At 37.9% G+C, this 20,635-nt stretch overlaps 1 protein-coding gene across 2 annotated transcripts in view; it reads right to left on the reverse strand.

Annotated features, from left to right (window-relative positions):
* The window catches only part of SNTB2 (syntrophin beta 2), a 72,858-nt gene that overhangs the window by 12,334 nt on the left and 39,889 nt on the right, over positions 1 to 20,635 (reverse strand). The window contains exons 2-3 of one of the 2 annotated variants that reach the window (XM_081512705.1): positions 17,241 to 17,454; positions 6,042 to 6,269 (exon numbers count right to left, since the gene is read on the reverse strand). In XM_081512705.1, the coding sequence (XP_081368831.1) occupies positions 6,042 to 6,269; positions 17,241 to 17,454 (442 nt within the window). The remainder of the gene's footprint in view (positions 1 to 6,041; positions 6,270 to 17,240; positions 17,455 to 20,635) is intronic. The other variant, XM_081512704.1, reaches the window with a different exon arrangement.

Here is a 20,635-nt window from a genome sequence, read left to right on the forward strand (position 1 = left end):
TTTGCCTTCCTAAGATGAGACCTTTGAGCAGGGAGCGCTTAACAACAGAGTATTTCAACCCTCAACTTTTCAGCTCACTATCACTGATGGCTGCGAGGTAAATTTAAATTGATAAATCAGTTTTCTCTCACTTGTCTTCAGATCCACCTTTTATCTTCTCTTCCTTAATGACTTCTGAAGGTAATCTAAACATGGCAGAGCACTTTAAGAATACATCTATAGGGACATCCCTCATGGTTCAGTGGTTAAGACTCCTTGCTCCCAACGCAGGGGCCTTGGGTTCGATCCCTGGTCAGGGAACTAGATCCCATATGCCACAACTAAGACTTGGTACAAACAAATAAGTAAATTAAAAAAAAAAAAAGAAGAAGAAGACATCTATAATATGAAAAGTGTAGCCTGAGTGGTTCATTTCTGTGCTGTAACATCTACTGCTGCTGCTGCTGCTGCTAAGTCGCTTCAGTCGTGTCCGACTCTGTGCGACCCCATAGACGGCAGTCCAGCAGGCTCTGCCATTCCTGGGATTCTCCAGGCAAGAATACTGGAGTGGGTTGCCATTTCCTTCTCCAGTGCATGAACGGGAAAAGTGAAAGTGAAGTCACTCAGTCGTGTCCGACTCTTAGCGACCTCATGGACTGCAGCCTACCAGGCTCCTCCATCCAAGGGATTTTCCAGGCAAGAGTACTGGAGTGGGGTGCCATTGCCTTCTCCGTGTAACATCTACACTGGGCCTCTATTCTTGCTAGAGCTATGACTGGATTCCACAAGTGGGAAATGAATTCCAGCCAATGAAGCTACCCATGTTCAACCATGTGCTGAAAGCCCAAAATATATGACCCAGCCCTGAGAATTCTAGCAAAATACCAGAGAAATAATTAACTCTTTACTTACTGGTGAACCTGAGTTTTCTAAGACTTTATATGTCTAGGGGTAAAGATTGTGATATCTTTCTAAGATTTTATATGTCTGGGAGAAAGACTAAGACTGTGATGTCTGGAGGGAAAGTAACAGGTGTAAAAAGGCTCTCTTGGATTCTTCAATTTTGGGGTCACAGATACTCCAAAGGGATTTTCAGTTTATATGCACTACTAAGTCTTTGTCTCTGAGATTGTTATGGACAATATTTCATAGAGAAAGTAATATAAAAATCTATCTTCCCAAAGGGATAAAATCATAACCTGATTTTTTAAATTAACTTTTTTTGCTAAGTTATAAGACAGATTGTGAATGCTAGGTCACAGTATATGCATTTAGAAAACCTAAATTAAATGTATTTCTTCCCAAAGAAGAGAAAGGAAAACTGCTAATGTCAATAGAAACAATATCCAATTTAAAGACAGAGAGCTTTTGTTTTCAATAAACAATTTTTAAAAAGTGTTTATTCTTTAGCTCTTTCAAGTCCTTCGCTTTTGGAGAATATCTTTTCCCTCTTCTACTTAATCACTGAAGAAAAATGAAACCTCAGTTTCAGTCATTCTGTTTGCCCACACTGGGATCAGAATGCTGCCGGCTATATATAGCGTGTGTTTTCGGTTGTGGTATCAGTACAAGCAGCCTTGGGGCTCAACTACTGAGGTGGTTTTTTTTCCCCCTGCTATCGAGTTTTTGGCCAGAGAAAAAAAGGATACTAATGTTAGGGTTCTGCTTTGCTTGTGTTTCAACACCCACACATGCGTACACCTGGCCAAACAACAGTCCTCTCCAAATTTTATTTTTTAACAACTAGAGTTGAATAGCACTAAAGATGAAAAAATTAATCAGTTATTATTCATTCCCTAAATCTCTTCATCCTACAAATCTTTTTAAGAGGTGATATACTTCTGTTCTTTATGCATTTTAGTATTACAATAGAAAACATCGAGCAAAGAATAAACTGTGCCATTAATCCTGATTTAATGTATATGTTTCTAATTTGAGTCTTTACACATTTTGAGAATAATGAGGGACAAAGTAGAAACTGTAAAAACAAAGCTTTCTTTGGCTATCTTGGCTTTTCCATCAATACTCAAATGCTTAAAATACTTATTTTGTAGATAGCGTATGTCTCCCTACTTGGCAGACTTAAAGAAAATTCCCTCCTAAGAATATATAGTTCTTAAGAATATAAGCGGTATAGTTAGAATATAATAATATAAAAAATAAGAATATAAAAGTTATAGTTATCAGTCACATAAAAATCAGCATCAATAAAGAGATAAGTCCCTTGCACAGAAATTATTTATTAGTTACAGAACATCTATAGCCTAGGTTTTCCCTATCTTAGGCAAACTCAATTTATGGCAATGTGAAATAACAAACAGATAAATTAAGGAAAGATCACTTAAAGTTAAATAAATAATCCTTCCTTAAGTTATCTGCCCCAAATGCCTATCTTTTCTAGGTACAACTGAAACAGTTTCATTTATGTGTATGCTTTTCAGGAAATATGTCTATTGCTAAAAGAAATGCTTACCTATTTTAAAAAGATTACATGATCTGAAAATATATTGACCATTTTCATACTCATAGACTTAAATAATATTACAATTAAAGAAGGCTTTGGCATTTACCTGGTTCAACTTTTATCAGATATGTAAGTTCATTATAAAATTCCTCTGAGAAACGATATCCAATCTTGCTTGAACACCTTATTCTAAGTGTATTTGATTTGGGCGACCCAAACAACTACTTGGAAAAAGTAAAAATCATGAATAATTTAAAAACAGCACTTTGGATTAGTTCTGTAGTACTATTTTTTAAAGAACTTGAAACTATTCAACTTAGTATTATTTCCCAACCCTGAGTCTGTGTTTCTGGAGAGTGTTTTATAATTAATGACTTGTCTACTTGCTTTTTGCATGTATGTATGTAGACAAAGGAATAAGTTACTGAACATCTACTATATACAAAGCATTAGGCTAAGTTCTCTGGGGCGAAAGATTTGAGAGTAATGTGCTCCTGTCTTTGAAGAGCTCATAACTGAGGGGAGGAAACACACACATACAATATAGTCCATCAAGGGCAGACTGTGATGAATTTATGGCTTCATTTTTCTCCTTTCTACTGGTCTGTATGTAGCATAAGCCAAATTAACTCCACTTTAAAGGTCTGGCGACTCTCATATATTGCTGGTGAGAATTTAAATTAGTTCAATCTTGACGGAAGGCAATTTGACAATATCTATCAAAATTATTGATACAAAGTGTTAATCCCAGTGTTTGTGGTTGTGTGTGTTAGTCGCTCGGTCGCATCTGATTCTTGGCGACCCCCATGGACTGCAGCCTGCCAGGCTCCTCTGTCCATGGAATTTTCCAGGCAAGAATACTGGAGTGGGTAGCCATTCCCTTCTCCAGGGGATATTCCCAACCCAGGGATTGAACCTGGGTCTCCTGCATTGCAGGCAGATTCGTTACCGTCTGAGCCACCAGGGAAGCCCACTGTTACAAATGCCTATATCTTTTGTGGTAGTTTAAAAAGATATCCACACATTCTTTACCATTCTTCCCTTTAAGAGCTGGAGCCCTGGGGTATAGACTGGACTTAGTAATAACTCACTTCTAATGAAAAGAAGAGAGAAGAAGAGCTAGGTCATAACCACATAGGTATTGTAATGTCCATCTTGTTCTCTCTCTCAGATCACTTGCTCTGAGGGAAACCCACAGCTGTATCTTGAGGACACTCAGGAAATTTTGTGGAAAGGCCTGCATGGCAAGGAGCTGAAGACTTCTGCCTACAAGCAGCAAGAAACTGAGACTTCCTGCCAACAGCAGTATAGAGATGAATCATGTTGGAGGTGCACCTGCCAACCCATGAAGCCCTCAGATGACTGCCACCCTGGCTGACAGCTTGACTGCAACTTCCTGAAGGGTCCTGGGCCAGGACCACCCAGCTAAATGGCTACCAGATTCGCGATCCTTAGAAACTGTGGGACATAAGTGTCATTCCAAAGACACTAAGTCTTGGGGGTAATTTGCCTTACAGAGATAGGTTATTAATATACCCTTTGAAACAGCACTTCTGAGATGTATCCTACAGATATACAAATATTCAGTTCTATGAATGATCAAAGCTCAGGAAATGATGTTAAAATTTTGGATAAATCCTTTCCTAACCAGTTTTACAGCTTACCACCAGAAACTTAAGAACCAAATACATTCAGATAATGTGTGTTCTCTTGTTATCTGCTCTATCTGGACTCTGGAACCAGAGAGTTTGGACAGCACATGTGTGAAAGGGCACATGTGTGAAAGGACAAACTACAAGGTTATTCATTATAGCAAGGTTATTCATTCTTTGTAAGGGCACAAGATTATGACAACAACACTGGAGGAAATGCTTATTTAACTACAGCCACACAATGAAAAACTATACAGTTGTAAAAAAAGAATGCTCCATATGTTTTGATATAAAAAGATCTCCAAAAAAAAAAAAAAAAAAGATCTCCAGGATATATTGTTTCACAAAAAAAAAAAACAGCAAAGTATTGATATAAAGTAGTATGCATAATATGCTTTCTTCTTTTATAAAAGAGAAAAAGAAGAACATATTTCATATTTGCTTTTATCTGCATAAGAAACTCTCAAGAGTCACTATAAAGGAATCAAAGTGATTACCTTTCTGGGGGCTGAGGGGTGGGAATTAGGTGAATGGGGAACCAGAAGGAGGGTAAGACTTCACCTATTAACTTCTCATTTTAATCTTAGAACCTTGCAAAAATATTTTTTTAATTCATGAAGCTTTCTAACATTGCCAAAAGCACAGAACAACTACCGCTCCTTTGAGTTTTTCAACCAGCATATAAAAATATAGAAACAATGATAAAACACTAAAAATTTCAAAGTCATAAGTACTTATACCATGATTTTCATTATTCTTCTGCTTATTCTAGTCATGCCTCCTAGAAATCATCACGGGACTAATTCTGTGTTCTAATTTATTAGAATCATTATTTGAAGTGTTCATAAAATTTCATGGCTGAAAATAAATAGATCAGTGGAGTTCAAAACTGATCCACCACACTATCACCTGGGGGAGTGGATTAGGTTGCCAGGCCCCACCATCAGTCTACCAAGTGGGGCCTCCTGAGAGGGACCATGGGGAGCCCGACCCTGAAACTGTATTTAAAACAAAACAACACAAAAGAACAAAACCTTTCTGGGCTGATAGTGATGCAGCTGATGTGTGCCCCCCTGGCACACACGATGGAACTAGGGTGCAAAGATAAAAAGGAACTTTTAAAAAGAAAACCAATGAAAAACAGAGTTAGCACTTGAACACTCATCTGTGACCCCCTAATCCTGTTTGTTTTCAGTTCCCTCTGGCCCAGCTCACGGTGAAGGCACCGAAAGAAAAAGGATGTGTTGTAACATCAGGTAGAACTTTCAGTCTCCCTTTTGTCAAACTCTGGATCTAAACTAACTTGGGTTATGTTCTTCCTTTCCTTTCACCCAACCTCTATTTAAGTTTTCTGGTTTCTTTCTTTTTCATTTGTCAGTTGTAGAAGACAAGTGCACATGTGTTTAATAGCTTGTAAAATATTTTGTATATTTTAAACTTTTCCCAGATCAGGGTAGTAAGCCTGCTGTCTCTGAAACTCTGTCTATAGACTAAAGCAAGAATTGGGAAACTATGACCTGTGGCCCAAATACAGCCCACTATCTGTTTTTGTAAATAAAGTTTTATTAAAGCACAGCCATATCTATTCATGTTCATGTTGTCTATGACTGTTTTGCTGCTATCATGGCCGAGTTAAGTAGTCGTAGCACTAATAGCCCTTTTCAAAATAAGTTGCTGATTCCATTCTAAAATCATGAAAATTATCTCCAGTTATTAAGGATAGAAATTATAAGAATCTCTTCATAGTTATATTATGATGATGACTATCATGACAGTCAATTCTTCTGGTGGAAGTGATAATTAGCAATAAATAGCTAAAGACTAGAGGAGGAGAAACAAAAGATCTACCAGTTAGACATTGGAGACCTGACTGTGTGATAAATATTCCAGGCATACGAAATGGGGGAACCATCCTGGCTCTGAATGGTGACCCGGTGAGACCTTGCCCTGCCTCCCAGCCTACCTGTTCTGCAAGCCAGGCAATGTGCTTAACCTCCTTGCTGCCTCCTGCTGTACTGGTTGCACCAAGCATGGCATTGAGTTCAGCCAACACCTGTGGGAGGAGAGCCATTATGTTGGTGTGGATAGCTACGAACCAGGAGTGTGCTGTGGCTGTATCCTTGCAACGGAGGATCAACGTGTTCCTGCTATCAGGTGAATGGAGCTCTATCAATCTGTGTGGAAAAAGAAAAAAGAAAATGAGCTAGATCAGAAGCCATCAAAACTGCCATGGTTTAACATACATAACTGAAAACCAACTTCAATTTTACATTCCAGAATATAAATGCTTTTTCTTAATTTCTTAAGAGTCCAATCCCAGAGAAATCTACATGTGGAAGGATCATCATCAGAAAGACTAACTGCTGGATCTGCTGTTTCAGTATTCATGGAATGACCTGAAATGAGAGAACCTAGTGTAGAACCCATAGTAAGAACACTTCACTCCGCCTTCATTTCCAAGTCAAAGAAATGGAGAGCCTGCTTGTGGAATCTCACAGGCACATTGTAATGAAATAATTTTTTTTAAATACTTAGAAAATTCTGGCATATAGTATTGCTAGGTAAGTAAAACTTATTACCAAAAATTGAACTGAAATTTCCACTGTGTGAAATAAAATAGCTGAAGACTATGACTCTCTATGAAAATTTGGAATTGTTTTCTAGAGTCTGGGTAATGTCATATGATTAAATCATCCTCCAAGCAGTGGAGGAAAAATAGTTAAGAAATCTTCAACTATATGACTATTATTTATTAATGCTCAACTGAGAACAATCTCTACTTCAAAAGTAACCTTTAGGACTTATTTAAAATTTTTTAAAAGTACACATAACCAATTCCTTATAAAGCAATTTGCTGGGTACTATCTTGTGTTTTGATCAAAGCTTTTGCCAAGATGAATTTTAAAAATCAATCAATAAATGACTAACATATGTTCACTGCTGTGCTCTAACAGTGAACATATATATCTTTAATTTATTTATTTTTTAACAGTGAACATATATATCTTTTAAAAGGGAAAAAATAAAAAGCTCTTAGGAGTGTTTTTCATGGTAGGCTGAAAACTGACAAACTGCCACTGACCAAGGAAAGAACTTGTTATTCTTTCATCTTTCTGAAGACAGTTTTCGATTCCTTGCAGCCTTGTCACGAGATCCCACACTATCTGACAAACATGACTGGTTTACAGGTACACCAGCATGTCTGCCTTGAAGCTTGCATCCCTCTCTTTGGTCATATTTAGAAATTCCTTTATAATTCCACATATTTTAACTTGCCATACTTAATGTGGCAAATATTCACTTTCATTTGAGCTCTGGTCAGTCCATCTTTTCTTAAATAAACATTTAATGAAAACCTACTGTTTTCTAGATTCTATGCTTGACACTGTCTTAGAGATACAGTAGTGAAAAAAATAGAGAAAAACTAGTCTCTCCTCTCACTGGGCCTATCGTCTAATAGGGAAGGCAGAAAGTTTGTATTTAACTAATATACAAGTTACAAAAACTACTTCTATAAAGAATTGTGATGACTACCACAAAATTCCTGGCTCAAAAAGGCACTCCCGAAATGTTAGCAGCAAAGCAGGACTGCAATGGGGGCCTCTTCACCACTGGGGCACACTTACCAAACTGGTATACAGCTTATAAACACATCTATCCATGCTACCTACCTACTTATACACTGACATGCCCTCCCACTAGACTACCCTGCTAGCTACCTGAAGTTCTACCCACCAGTCTATCCATGTTTCATATGCCTTCACAGTTTTACAGCAATGGCCAAATAGGCCAGAGAGTTCTAGAAAAAAGTCAAAACATAAAATAAGATCTGTGACCAGTCGAAACACTTCACAAAGCCCATACCTGAAGCATCTTTAGATAGCAAGTCACAAGCTATTTTGCTTCTGTTTTAGTTATAGTTCTGATGAGTTTATTTGATTTCCTATCCTATAGCTAAATACAGCAAGAAGTAGCTTGAGATTAAAACTTTGGGGGTTTTGAATAGTAGGTTAAGTCTGGATATTAACTGGTAAGCAATATGGAATCACTGAGGATTCTCAACAAGGGGAAAATATGATCAAGACAATGAATTAAAAAATTAACTTTATGAGATATCTGTACACCTAGGTTCAGAGAAGCATCATTCACAATAACCGAAAGGTGGGAACAACCCAAATGTCCATCAATGAGATGGATAAACAAAACTTGACACACACACACACACACACACACACACACACATACACACAATATTCAGCTTTAAAAAGGAAAGAAACTCTGACACATGCAACAATATGAGTGAACCTTGAGAGCATTATTCTAAATGAAACAAATCTATCACAAAAGGGCGAATATTATATGAGTCCACTTACATGAGGTACCTAGAGTAGTCAAAGTCACAGAAACAAAAACTAGGATGGTAGTGGCTAGGCGACGGGAGGAGAGGGAAATGGAGAGCTGTTGAATGGGTACGGTTTTTGTTGTGCAAGAGGAAAAAATTTTGAAGACTGGTATTATAGCAATATGAATAGAATTAATACCACTGAACTATACATTTAAAAATAGTTAAAACGGTAAATTTTATGTTGTGTGTGTGTGTGTGTGTGTGCGTGCTCAGTTGCTCGGTCATGTCTGAATCTTTGCAACCCCACAGACTATAGCCCACCAGGCTCCTCTGTCCATGGGATTTCCCAGGCAAGAATACAGGAATGAATTGCCATTTGCTCCTCCAGAAAAATAGTTACGATGGTAAATCTCATGTTATGTGTATTTTATCACAATTAAAAATAATAAGCTAAAAAATAATTTTATGGTGGGATGTAAGATGGATTACAATAGAGAAATGGCCTGGGGAGATTTAATTGGACCCAAAAAGGATAAGACTACCTGCTGAGTCATGAGCAGGATATAGACTCCTAGGCAGGAGGAACTCCTCCATCCAGAAAGCCCAGAAAAAGTAGAGAGAAGAAAAGAGATTTCTGACAAATAGCTTAATATTCACAATGACCTTTATTTAGTTTTCTATACTATTTTATAACTTTTTTTTCTTTTTAATGTTTTTTTCACTATATCAATTGTTGCTGTCATGGTCCTTAACATAAATATTGATATTTGTTGGCTAAAAAATGATTATATTCTCTAAAAGAAAAACAGTTATACACTTGTTATGGGAAGATTTAAAACAGTGCATTACCCCCACTCCCTGGCCCTGAACTCCTGGCAGCTGTTGATCTGTTTCCAAGGAATCCTGCAGTATGTAACTTTCTCACTTAGCAATATGCATTTAAGGTTCCTCCATGACTTTTGTGGCTTGAGAGATTATTTCTTTTTATGGCTGAATAATATTCCACTTTCTGGAGGAACCATAGTTTGTTTATCCATGTACCTATGAAGGACCTTTTGGCTATTTTCAAATTTTAGCAATTATGATTAAAGCTTTCATGTGTAGGTTTTTGTGTGGACCTAAGTTTTTGACTCCTTTGGGTAAATACTAAGGAGCACAATTGCTGGGTCACATGGTAAGACTACTATGTTTAGCTTTGTAAGAAATTGCCAAACTGTCTTCCAAAGTAGCTGTACCATTCTGCATTCCCCTCATTGATGAATAAGCCTTCCCGGTGTTGTACATCTTTACCAGCATGTGGTACTGTTGGTTGGATTCTGGCCATTCTAGTATGTGTACAATGACATCTTATTGTTTTAGTTCACAATTCCTTAATGGAATATGATTTTAGCACCTTTCATTTGCTATTTGTCATCTATATTTCTTCTTTGGTGAAGTGTCTGTTCAGATCTGTTGCCCATTTTAAAACTGTGTTGTTTTCTTATTACTGAGTTTTAGAATTCTTTGTATATTTCAGATGTCAGTCCTTTATTTCATACGTATTTTACACAGATTTTTTCTCCCAGTCCTCAGCTTATCTCTTTGTTCTCTTAACAGTGTGTGATGGTTAATTTTATGTGTCAACTTGACTGGGCTAAGGTATGTCCAGGTAGCTGGTAAAACATTATTTCCAAGTGTGTCTGTGAGGGTGTTTCTGCAATAGATTAGCATCATCAGTAGACTGAGTAAAGAAGATGGCCCTCGCCAGTGAGGGTGGGCATCATCCAATTCACTGAGGGCATAAATAGAATAAAAAAAGCAGAGGAGGGGCAAATTCGCTCTTTTCTTAAGTTGGGACATTCATCTTCTCTAGCTCTCAAACACTGGGGCTCCTGGTTCTTGGCCCTTTGAAACTGGAGTGAATTTTAAGACTGGCTTTTCTATTTCTCCAGCTTGCAGACCATGGGACTTCTTCGTCTCCACAAATGCATGAGTTAATTCCTATAATAAGTAAATAAACCTATCTATCCATCCTATTGTTTGTTTCTCTGGAGAACCCTAGTACACAGTGTCAGTTACACAGCAGAAGCTTTCCTTGTTAATAAAGTTCAACTTGTAAAGTTTTCTTTAATGTACTCTGCTTTTGGTATTTTATCTAAGGAGTCATTCACAAATTTAAAGGGAATTTTTAAAAAGCATAGTCCTACAAGCTCAGGGAGAAGATGAGAGGAGCGACTTACAACAAAATTTTGGAAGCTGGCAAGCAGACAGAGTAGTTAAATGATTTAGCAAACCTAAGAAAAGTGGGGAGAGTCAAATCCGAGCCAGTCCATGTTGCAGAATTCTGAAGAGGCCGAGGAAGTGGAGGCACCGTTACCTCTGGAAGTGGGAGTAAAGCACGCAGCTAAAATAGAGGCCAGCTGACCGGTTCAGCATTCCCCGCACTCAGGAGCTAGTGACTGCCCCACCCTCAACCCAGCAGAAGCCTGACCTCCACCCTCATCCCACCAAACTTAACGCAAGAGCCAGGGATGTCCTTAGTTTAGACCCTCTACCGGGCTGACCATTTTCTACAGAGGCTGTTCATTTCTACCTGGTTGCTTTGGCACTGTAACCAGCTTAACATCCTTAATCACATGCTAAAAGTTCAGTCGCAAAACCATGATGAAAAATTTCTTTCACTCCTCCTACTGACCTACTTAACACTAAAGGCAGGAATCAGCTCATCCTTCTCTGGGCACAAAATGTTCACCTTCTGCAAAAGCCTTCAGACTTCATACAGTTCCTGGGAGAGTCTCTCAGACACAGGTCCTTGGCCATAGTTAAAACAGTGAAAATCCTGATGTTAAAGTTCCTACTTATTAATAAGTGAAAGAAAGGAAAATAAGTCTGTTATAAAATAAACTTAACCTGATTAAGCAGAAGATCATGGGACCTAAAAAAGGGGAAAAAATCATAGGCTAAAAAAGGGGAAAATAGGAAGTAAAACAGTTTCCCAGGACAGAATCACCAACTTTTCATCAAAAGAGAAAATTTGCAGTGTTTCTTCAAATGTGATTGTAAAATAGGAAATTAAATTAGAAGAAACAGAACATAAACTCCACAACAGGACTAATGATTCTAGGATCCCGAAGTCTGACTTTGAAGAAGCGGCCCCTGGAACTGATAAAGGGAACAAAGTGTTTCCTAATGTTGACTGCTGTTTTTAAAGACAAATTCAAATGAAAACTCTACTAAGAGTTTGGAGGCAGTCTGCCAGTCATTGTTTGGGCCCACAGGAGAGAGGAGGAGACAGCTACAGTGTGAAGAGGTCTGGCCTCCAGTCAAACCACTGAGGATTTCCTGAGAAAAGCAATTACATTCTGACCAGATGAATCAGATCATGGTTAGGTCCACCGAAGCATAAGATTCTGTAAGTCTAGCCTGCTTATTTCTTCTGTTCAGAAATGTCTTTGTCATAAAGTATGTGTTCAATTTAGTAATAATCATGTTGTTTTGTATGTCATAAAGCCAAAATTTACCTTTTACATGGGAAACGGCCAAAGGGAAGATGACCCAGACCTTGTGAACCTCTTCAATGATAACAGTTACATTTCTGAAAAGCGGCGTTTAAGAACACCTTGTTCTCGATAAACTCTGCACTGTCCATAATGCTGTTTGCTAAGGAACAGGCTCATGTTCTCTCCCTGGAGTTTGTCATTATTTATTTAGCTTTCAGTTTTCACAATGAACTGCTTATAACGATCAGAAGCATCTAGTGAGGTCTTGAAAGAGGAGAGGTGGAAAAAGCAAATAAATTTCTTCCCCCTCCTCACTTACACATTCTGATAGCATTTTTTCCAGCTCTAGATAGTCAAACTCAATCAATGTAGTGAACCAGAGAGGGGAAAAAGGCTGCTTTCCTCTCCTGTCAAAGAAGTCTTTACATAAACACAAAGGATGAACCACAAAGAGATTCCACTACACACTCATCAGAACAGTTAATGTTAAAAAGACTGACACTATCAGTGTTGGTACGGATGTGGCTGGTAGGAATGTAGACAGCACACTCACTTTGGAAAAAAGTCTCCCAGGTGTTTGAAAAAACTAAACATACACCTATCCTTTGAGTCAGCAGTTTCACTCCTAAGAACTTATCCACAAGAACTAAAAATGTATGCCCACGAGAATTGTAACCATCAATAGGAAAATTGATAAAGAAACTGTGAAACTGTGGTATATCCATAAAATATGCTACTACTTAGCAATAAAAGAGAAAGAATTATTGTTACACATTAACTGGAAGGATGAAGCTCAAGAATCTTACACTGGAAACCAACACAACACTGTAAAGCAATCTTATTTCAATTAAAAAATAAATATAAATTAAAAAATAATCTTACACTGAGTAAAATAATTCTATCACAAAAAAGGACATGACATGACTATAATTTTATGAAGTTTTAGAATAGTTGAAACCAATATATGACAGGAAGTCAGAGCAGGAGTAGCCTTGGAAGGTGGGAGAGGGAATTGACTGGGGAGGGCAAAAGAAAACTTCCCAGGGTAAGAGTAATGTTCTGTATCTTGACAGGCTTGGGTTACACAATTGAATGCATCTGTCAAAACTTATGGTTTGTATATTTTATTGTATGTAGATATTATCTCAAAAGAAAAAAAGTTACAACAAAAACACTGAACTCTATATGCATGCTTGAGTAGAGGGAAGCATAGTAATGTATGCAATTCACTTTGAAACGTATCAACAATATAAGATAGACTGATGGATGGCTAAATGGGCCTATCTGTGATAAAGCAAACAGTAAAATGTTAATGGTAGAATTTAGGTGGTGGAAAAATGAGTGTGACTATAAAATTATTTCGACTTTGTTATAAGTTTGAAGATTTTCACAATAAAACATTAGGGAAAAATTAGGGCTACAATGTGATAAATGTCTTGGTGACAGATGTCCTAATAAAATTTATTTTTGTTGTTCCTAAATGAACTGTTTCTCTCCATAGCTTTAAACATTGCAGTTGTGTTACCTGTCATGACATTTCCTTTGACAGAGCTGAGATAAATTTAAGGATCAATGAGCTCGAAGCAATTTTATAGATGCTATCTTATTTATTCTTGAAGTAGTTCTAAAAAACCAAGTTGAACATGTATTATTATGTTCATTTTATGGAAGGAAAAAAATAGAAGGACAGAAAAATTAAGGGACTTATTTAAGGTTACAAGGACACCAGCAACAGGTATAAGAATATACTGAGAGCATTCTTTGCCAATTTTATAATCATTCTCTTATTTAATCCTCACATAAGCTTTCATTTTCTACAAGAGGAAACCATGGCTTATGGAAAACAAATAGCTTGGCTGAAGTGTCAAAGTCCATCACCCTAACTTCAGCCTAATAAGTCAATGGTTTGGAACTTTTTTTTTTTTTTAACCAAGACACATAGGAGAGATATCCACATTCCTGTGGGGATAACCAAAGTCACACACAATTTTTCCAGGTACCTGCAATTCTACTGCTTTTCTTTTTTTCTAGCAAGCACGCTTGGAATGCAAGTAAGAGTGACATAAGAATAACTTTGAATCTCTTTCAATTTATACTTTACAAAAAGCAGATCATTTGCAAATTTGGTATTTCTTTTTTTGGCTGCACTGTGGGGCATGCTGGATCTTAGTTCCCCAATCAAAGACTGAAACTGTGCCCCCTGCACTGGGAGCATGGAGTCAACCTCAGGACTGCCAGGGAAGTCTCCAAATTTGGTATTTCAAGCAACATCAGAAATGAATTACTTTGCAGAATTAAGCCTGAGAATCTGCAACAGCCTGACTCTTCTAAGAACTTCCCTTGCATAGTACACTCAGGTCAAGTAGACCGATCGTCTTAGTAAAGAGCATGGTGTGATACACTCTTGTAGCCCAAACTGCCCTCTCCATTTGGTTCTAAAAATCTATTTCAAATTTGACCACCGATCAAATGTCTTTAGCATATGTGCTAAAGAGGATGCAGCCCCAAGTTTCAATAAAGGTCAAGATTATTGAGCTCTGAAAGATGTCTTCATGGATGATAAACTAGCACAGCTTTCAGCAATATAGCCAAGTCATTTCATCTTCCTCCTTCCTTCTTTCCTCACTCCCACAACTCCAGTATTCTACAGAAACTGTGTAATACTTTTTCTTTTCTTACAATACTCAGATATAGCAGAAGCACTCTAAGTGCTATAGACAAAATGCTTGTGTCTCCGCCTCAAATCCGTATGTTAAAATTCTAACCCGAATATGACAAGATTAGCAAATGGGGCCTCTGGCAGGCAATTAGATCATGAGGGCAGAGCCCTCACAGATGGGACTAGTTCTCTCCTGTGAGAGAGACCCCAGAGAACTCTCTAGACTTCTCTGCCATTGCAGACATGGCAAGGAAATGACCATCTATGAATCAGGAAGCGGGCCTTCACCAGACACTAAGTCTGCCAGTGCCTTGATCTTGGACTTCCCTCCTTTGCCCTAACCATGAAAAATACATTTCTGTTGTTTATAAGCCACCCAGTTTATGGGTTGTTTTTTTTTTAATTTTTTAACAGCAGCTTGAATGGACTAAGATAACAGTCCACTCTCATTCTCAGAAATGATTTATAATGGAGGGACATAGCCTGAATGCTTTCCTCAGCCTGACAATCAGTTGACAAATTTAGTGGCTATTTGTTCTTCTTTAATGACATTGTAACTCTACTCTAGCCCTTACTATTTAATTTTTTTTTAAGTCCTTGATTAACAGATCAAAGTCTCTACATAAACCTATCTACTTGAGAAAAAAAATTTAATTTGGATTTAAGAGGTGATTATTCACTTTACAAATTAGATTCTTACTGTATGAAAAAAAATAAACATAGTGTTTCTTCAAAGATCAAGCTGTTTTGTATTTACATATGATCCAATATACACATAATCTTTCACAAATAAACCTGTATGCCTGTATGTAACACAAAGTAATTTCTATGTCTTGAACTTTTAAAAGAAAGCAAATAAAAACAATACAAACATATCAGAATGTAATTTTCAAAATATGTATATATGAGAATTCATTGGTGGTCCAGTGGTTAGGACTCCACGCTTTTACCTCTGTGGACTCAGGAACTAAGATCCCACAAGCCACACAGCAAGGCCAAACAAAATGTGTGTATGTGTCTGTATATGTGTGTGTGTGTGCGTGTATATCTATATCTATATGGGATTCATCTATATATATATATATGGGACATATATATGTACATATATATATGTATATGGGATTTCCTGGTGGCTCAGACGTTCAGACGTAAAGAATCTGCTTGCAATGTACACACACAAAGTTAAAGTTAGCAGTTAAGACCTTTTAAGCTACTATTTCTTATGATCCTGCTGTGTGTTTGACTCTGTGCAAAGGGCTGCAAGTGGTTATCTCATTTAATCTGCACAATTAAGCCTTTTTTCCTAATCAGTGAGAATATGAAGGTTTATAGAGGTGCAGGAACTTGCTCAGAGCCCTCCTTGGAGCAAGTGACCTAGTTGGGACTCAAACCAAGGCCTGTGTGATTGCAGAGCTCAGCTGTTTCCAGCATATACACAATATACTACAGAGCAGGAGCTTCTATGTCTCTATGGCCTAAAATGGTCAAGAAGGTCATTCAGTTTCTTCTTGTCTTCTGTGAACCACCCCATCCTGACTAGGCACCTGGCTATGCAATCAGATCAGAGGAGACCATAAAAGTCAAAGTACATTATAAAAAGTTTGTCCTTGTTAAAGTGAAAGTTAGTCACTCAATTGTGTCCGACTCTTTATGACCCCCTGGACTGTAGCCCAACAAGCTCCTCTGTCCATGGGATTCTCCAGGCAAGAATTCAGGAGTGGGTTGCCATTTCCTTCTCCAGGGGATCTTCCCAACTATCGTTATCTTTCTTTTTTCCCCTAATGTCTATTCTAACACTAAGTTTAATGGTACCACTTCATGGCATTAATGCAGACAAAATCATAGAAACCAAATGGTGATAGAACTAGGAGGGACATTAGAAATTATCCAATCCAATGCTCTCATTTTACAAATGAGGAAACTGAGGTCAAGAGAAGCTAACTTGCAAGGGTGACATTAGTAGTTGATGCAACCTGATCTATAATGAAGATCTCTGATTCTTTACACTATTCATAGTATAAAGAATTTCCTTCTATGGAGATATTTTTAGAAGTTTCTTGAACAAGATTTTATTCAGTTATTAAGTCATAATCACAATGAAGGAGTGATATTAACACTCCATAAAGGTATATAATGAAAAGTAAAGGCCTCTTCTTTCCTTCTACCTTCTAATCCCACTTCACTCCCCAGGGATAACCATCATGAAGTTTCTTGTGTGTTCGTCCAAAATTGTTTGGCCACCTAATGCAAAGAGTCGACTCATTAGAAAAGACACTGATGCTGGGAAAGATTGAAGGCAGGAGGAGAAGGGGACGACAGAGGACGAGATGGTTGGATGACATCACTGACTCAATGGACACGGGTTTAAGCAAACTCCAGGAGATAGCGAAGGACTGGGAAGCCTGGCGTGCTGCGGTCCAGAGGGCCGCAAAGAGTCAGACAAGACTGAGAGACTGAACAACAACAACAATACATATATATGTGTGAAGTAATTTAAATATGGAAGTCCAGAAATGATTCTCTCACCTCAGATTGATGTTTTTCTTTATCTAATTTAGTCAACAGTCATAATATTGCATAAAATATGCAAAAGCAGTATTATAATATATCCATTTCAGTTTGCAAAGCTGTGAGTAGGATGCTCTCCTTAGGTACAGCTCACCTGTTCTCCAGGTCCGGCATGCTTAGGTTTCTAGCAGCAAAGCACATTTTGAGCGGGATGACCTTTCTGTCCTTGGTGCTGTTCTGGTGTTTTGGAGAACCAGAGTCCTCACTGCCACTAAAGCTGGGTGACTGGGGAGCGGCACCTTCCCAGGGTAGATCTGACACCAACGATGGCTTCTTGATATATGGCGTTACTTCTCGTATGAATTTAACTACGAACAAAAGTCAAAGAAGAAGGTCAGTATTTTTGCTTCCTATGAAAAATAACAACTGAAGTATATACATACAGGAACTATCTGGCATGAAGTGAAAAAACACACAAAGTTAAAGAGCCCGCACACAGAACCTTAGGATTAGAGGGTGCTTTAAGAGCACAGGTAATCCAAATGATACACCACTACTCTATCCTAAAAACTGACTTCTGAGTCTTTGCATATTGTTGCTTCTTAGGACTCCCTTCTCCCTTTGCCTGTCTGGTCAACTCACCTCCTCAGCAGCCTATCCTGTTTACTTTCTCCAAGGTATTGCCATTACTCACTCCTCTGTAATAACTTCTAAGCACCCTGGGTTGTAATCCTTTGTTAACACTTCAGTTCCCCTGCTGGTTGCAAGTTCCCCAAAGGCAGGGTTTATGGTTTATTCAATCTTGATGTCCAACATCCAGACCAGTGCCTGTTCAGCAAATGTCTGAATACATGAGTAAAGGAAAAAAAATGAACAATTAAATACTTGAATCCTCTCAGTAGTTGGACAACATGAATGAATCTGGAGATAGATTCATTACCTCCTGAGACAGCCCCATCTAGCTTTAAACAACTCTTAGCATTTAGAAACTTGAAACTTTCACTCATTGGTTTTCTGTCTACAGATGTCATACTGCTGCTGCTGCTGCTAAGTCGCTTCAGTCGTGTCCGACTCTGTGCGACCCCATAGATGGCAGCCCACCAGGCTCCCCTGTCCCTGGGATTCTCCAGGCAAGAATACTGGAGTGGGTTGCCATTTCCTTCTCCAGTGCATGAAAGAGAAAAGTGAAAGTGAAGTTGCTCAGTCGTGTCCGACTCTTAGCGACCCCATGGACTGTAGCCTACCAGGCTCCTCCATCCATGGGATTTTCCAGGCAAGAGTACTGGAGTGGGGTGCCACTGCCTTCTCCAACAGATGTCATACAGAACAAACTTTATCTCTTCCACATGAGGACCCTTCAAACATCTGAAGTTCAAGATTACCTCTCTCTTCTCCAGGCTAGGTATCTCTACTTCAATTAGATTCAACTCAATAACATTTGTAGCTACCTTCCAAGTATCAGGCATTAGGCTAGCCACTGAGAATACAAGAGCAGCTTAGGCATGGACTCTGCCCTCAGGAATGCCCAGTCTAGTAACAGAGATAGTTATGAAAACAAACCATCATAGCTTTGAAAAACAAGTACAAAGATATTGTACTTGTTTTTCTATTATTGGTAGCTTTCTATTAATGATATTAAAGGGTTTTTCTATCAATGGTAGTCCCAAATTAAGATATGGCTTTTAATCAATGGAAAACATTTTTCTTTTTAAGTTCACTTTAAGACATATACTTCTTTTACCTCCTTTATGACTGGCAACTACTGTCATTTGAGGCATGGTGTTCTATTTCAAAAACTAGATAAACTGAACATTATTAAAATCTTAAAAAGCATTAAAATGTCAATAAATAGTTGAATATACATAAATCAGTAGCCATTTCCTCTGCTAACATCAATATATGTTACTTCAGGAATCTACCTCCTCTCAAATTACACTGTGGTAGGTCATTAGAGTAGTATCAAGGGAACTGAGAAACTAGAAAGATATGATCATTATCAATGCTTATCAATGTCATAATAGCTAGTATTAATATTTTATAGCATTAGAAGCTTTACAAGCCTTCAAAACTTTACTAATAAATAGATTGTACGTATGTGTGTTTGTTAGTTGCAAGCAAGTAAAAATTCTAGGCATATACTAAACATTCAATAAATAGTAGGTGCCTTTCTTCTCTAAATTAAAAAGCTAGAAAAGTTAAAAAAATTTAACAGCCATCAGTAGAAGAGGCAAAATTATTTTCTCATAAGTTATTGAACAAGATCTGCTAAAGTTAAACATAATTCTAGAAGATACAATAATACTAATGTCAACGTTTAGAAAGATTTATGTGTGTTTATGTGGGTGCTTTCTATGTCTAGTTATAATATGTGAATTTTCTAGGTGGACAGAGTAAGAGTTAACTGCTTCAGGTTACCAAGGAGACTTTATCATCCTAGAAAAAAGAGCAGGGGTGCACCTAATATATGCCTTGAGCAGCTGACTCAGGCATTTGAATACAAGCTTCAGTTTAGCTCTGTGCTTTCAAGAGAGAATAAGATCACAACAACTTTGGCAGAAATTCTTATAGTTTCCAGGCACTGCTAATGGCAGAGACTTACTTTTTAAACATTTAAAGCAGTATACTAACTTTTGGGCTCACAATTGGGAGAAATTAAAGACATTCTAAATGACTATTCTTAAATACTAGAGTGTTAGAAAAGCCCCCTTTATGACATACTCAGAAGTTCACTTGATCACAGAGTAGTATCAATGAGCTTATTACTATACATATTTAAATGAAACAGACATAAACATACAGCCTACTGCATGGCCTTATTAAAGGAGCAATGAGTTTTACCTGAGTTGATGACAATGGCACCCATACCCCCATCTAACTGGCCATCCACAATGGTTGGAGAACCATGAACAGATATCTAATTTACCTGAGAAGCAGTACACGGGCTTATGTGATTTCTGCTTTAAAACAAAGTAACTATCGCTTGTGTTTGTCCTGAGATTTTCAATTAATTTCATTACTCATCTTCCTGGGCTTCCATGGTGGCTCAGAGGGTAAACAATCTGCCTGCAATGCAGGAGACCTGGGTTCGATAACCTGAGTTGGGACAATTCCCTGGAGAAGGAAATGGCAACCCACTCCAGTATTCTTGCCTGGAGAATCCTGTGGACAGAGGAGCCTGTCAGGCTGCAGCTCATGGGGTCACAAAGAGTCGGACATGACTGAGTAACTAAGAACAGCACCCATCTTCCTACTCCATTTCACTCCAAGACCTGTCCAAGTCCATAGAAGTAGGAGATACATCCTTTCTGAGGATCTCAAATTACTACTGAGATGACAAAGGAGAACTCAAATTTCCTTTCAAACCTCTAAGCGACAGTGGAATAAATCTAAACAAACCAGAAATAAGGTAGCTCTGAAATTCATCCCCAACAATTAAAATTTTAGGATTTTAAAATTATGGCCTTTTATAATAAATTTATGCAAACTGCCAAAAAAGGATACTTTTTAGGCCTCAATCAAATTCTAACATGGCTATCTATTACGTTTATT

The sequence above is a fragment of the Giraffa tippelskirchi genome, chromosome 7, assembly GCF_054371585.1.
Source record: "Giraffa tippelskirchi isolate mGirTip1 chromosome 7, T2T-mGirTip1v1.2.pri, whole genome shotgun sequence".
In the NCBI taxonomy this organism is placed as follows: Eukaryota; Metazoa; Chordata; class Mammalia; order Artiodactyla; family Giraffidae; genus Giraffa; species Giraffa tippelskirchi.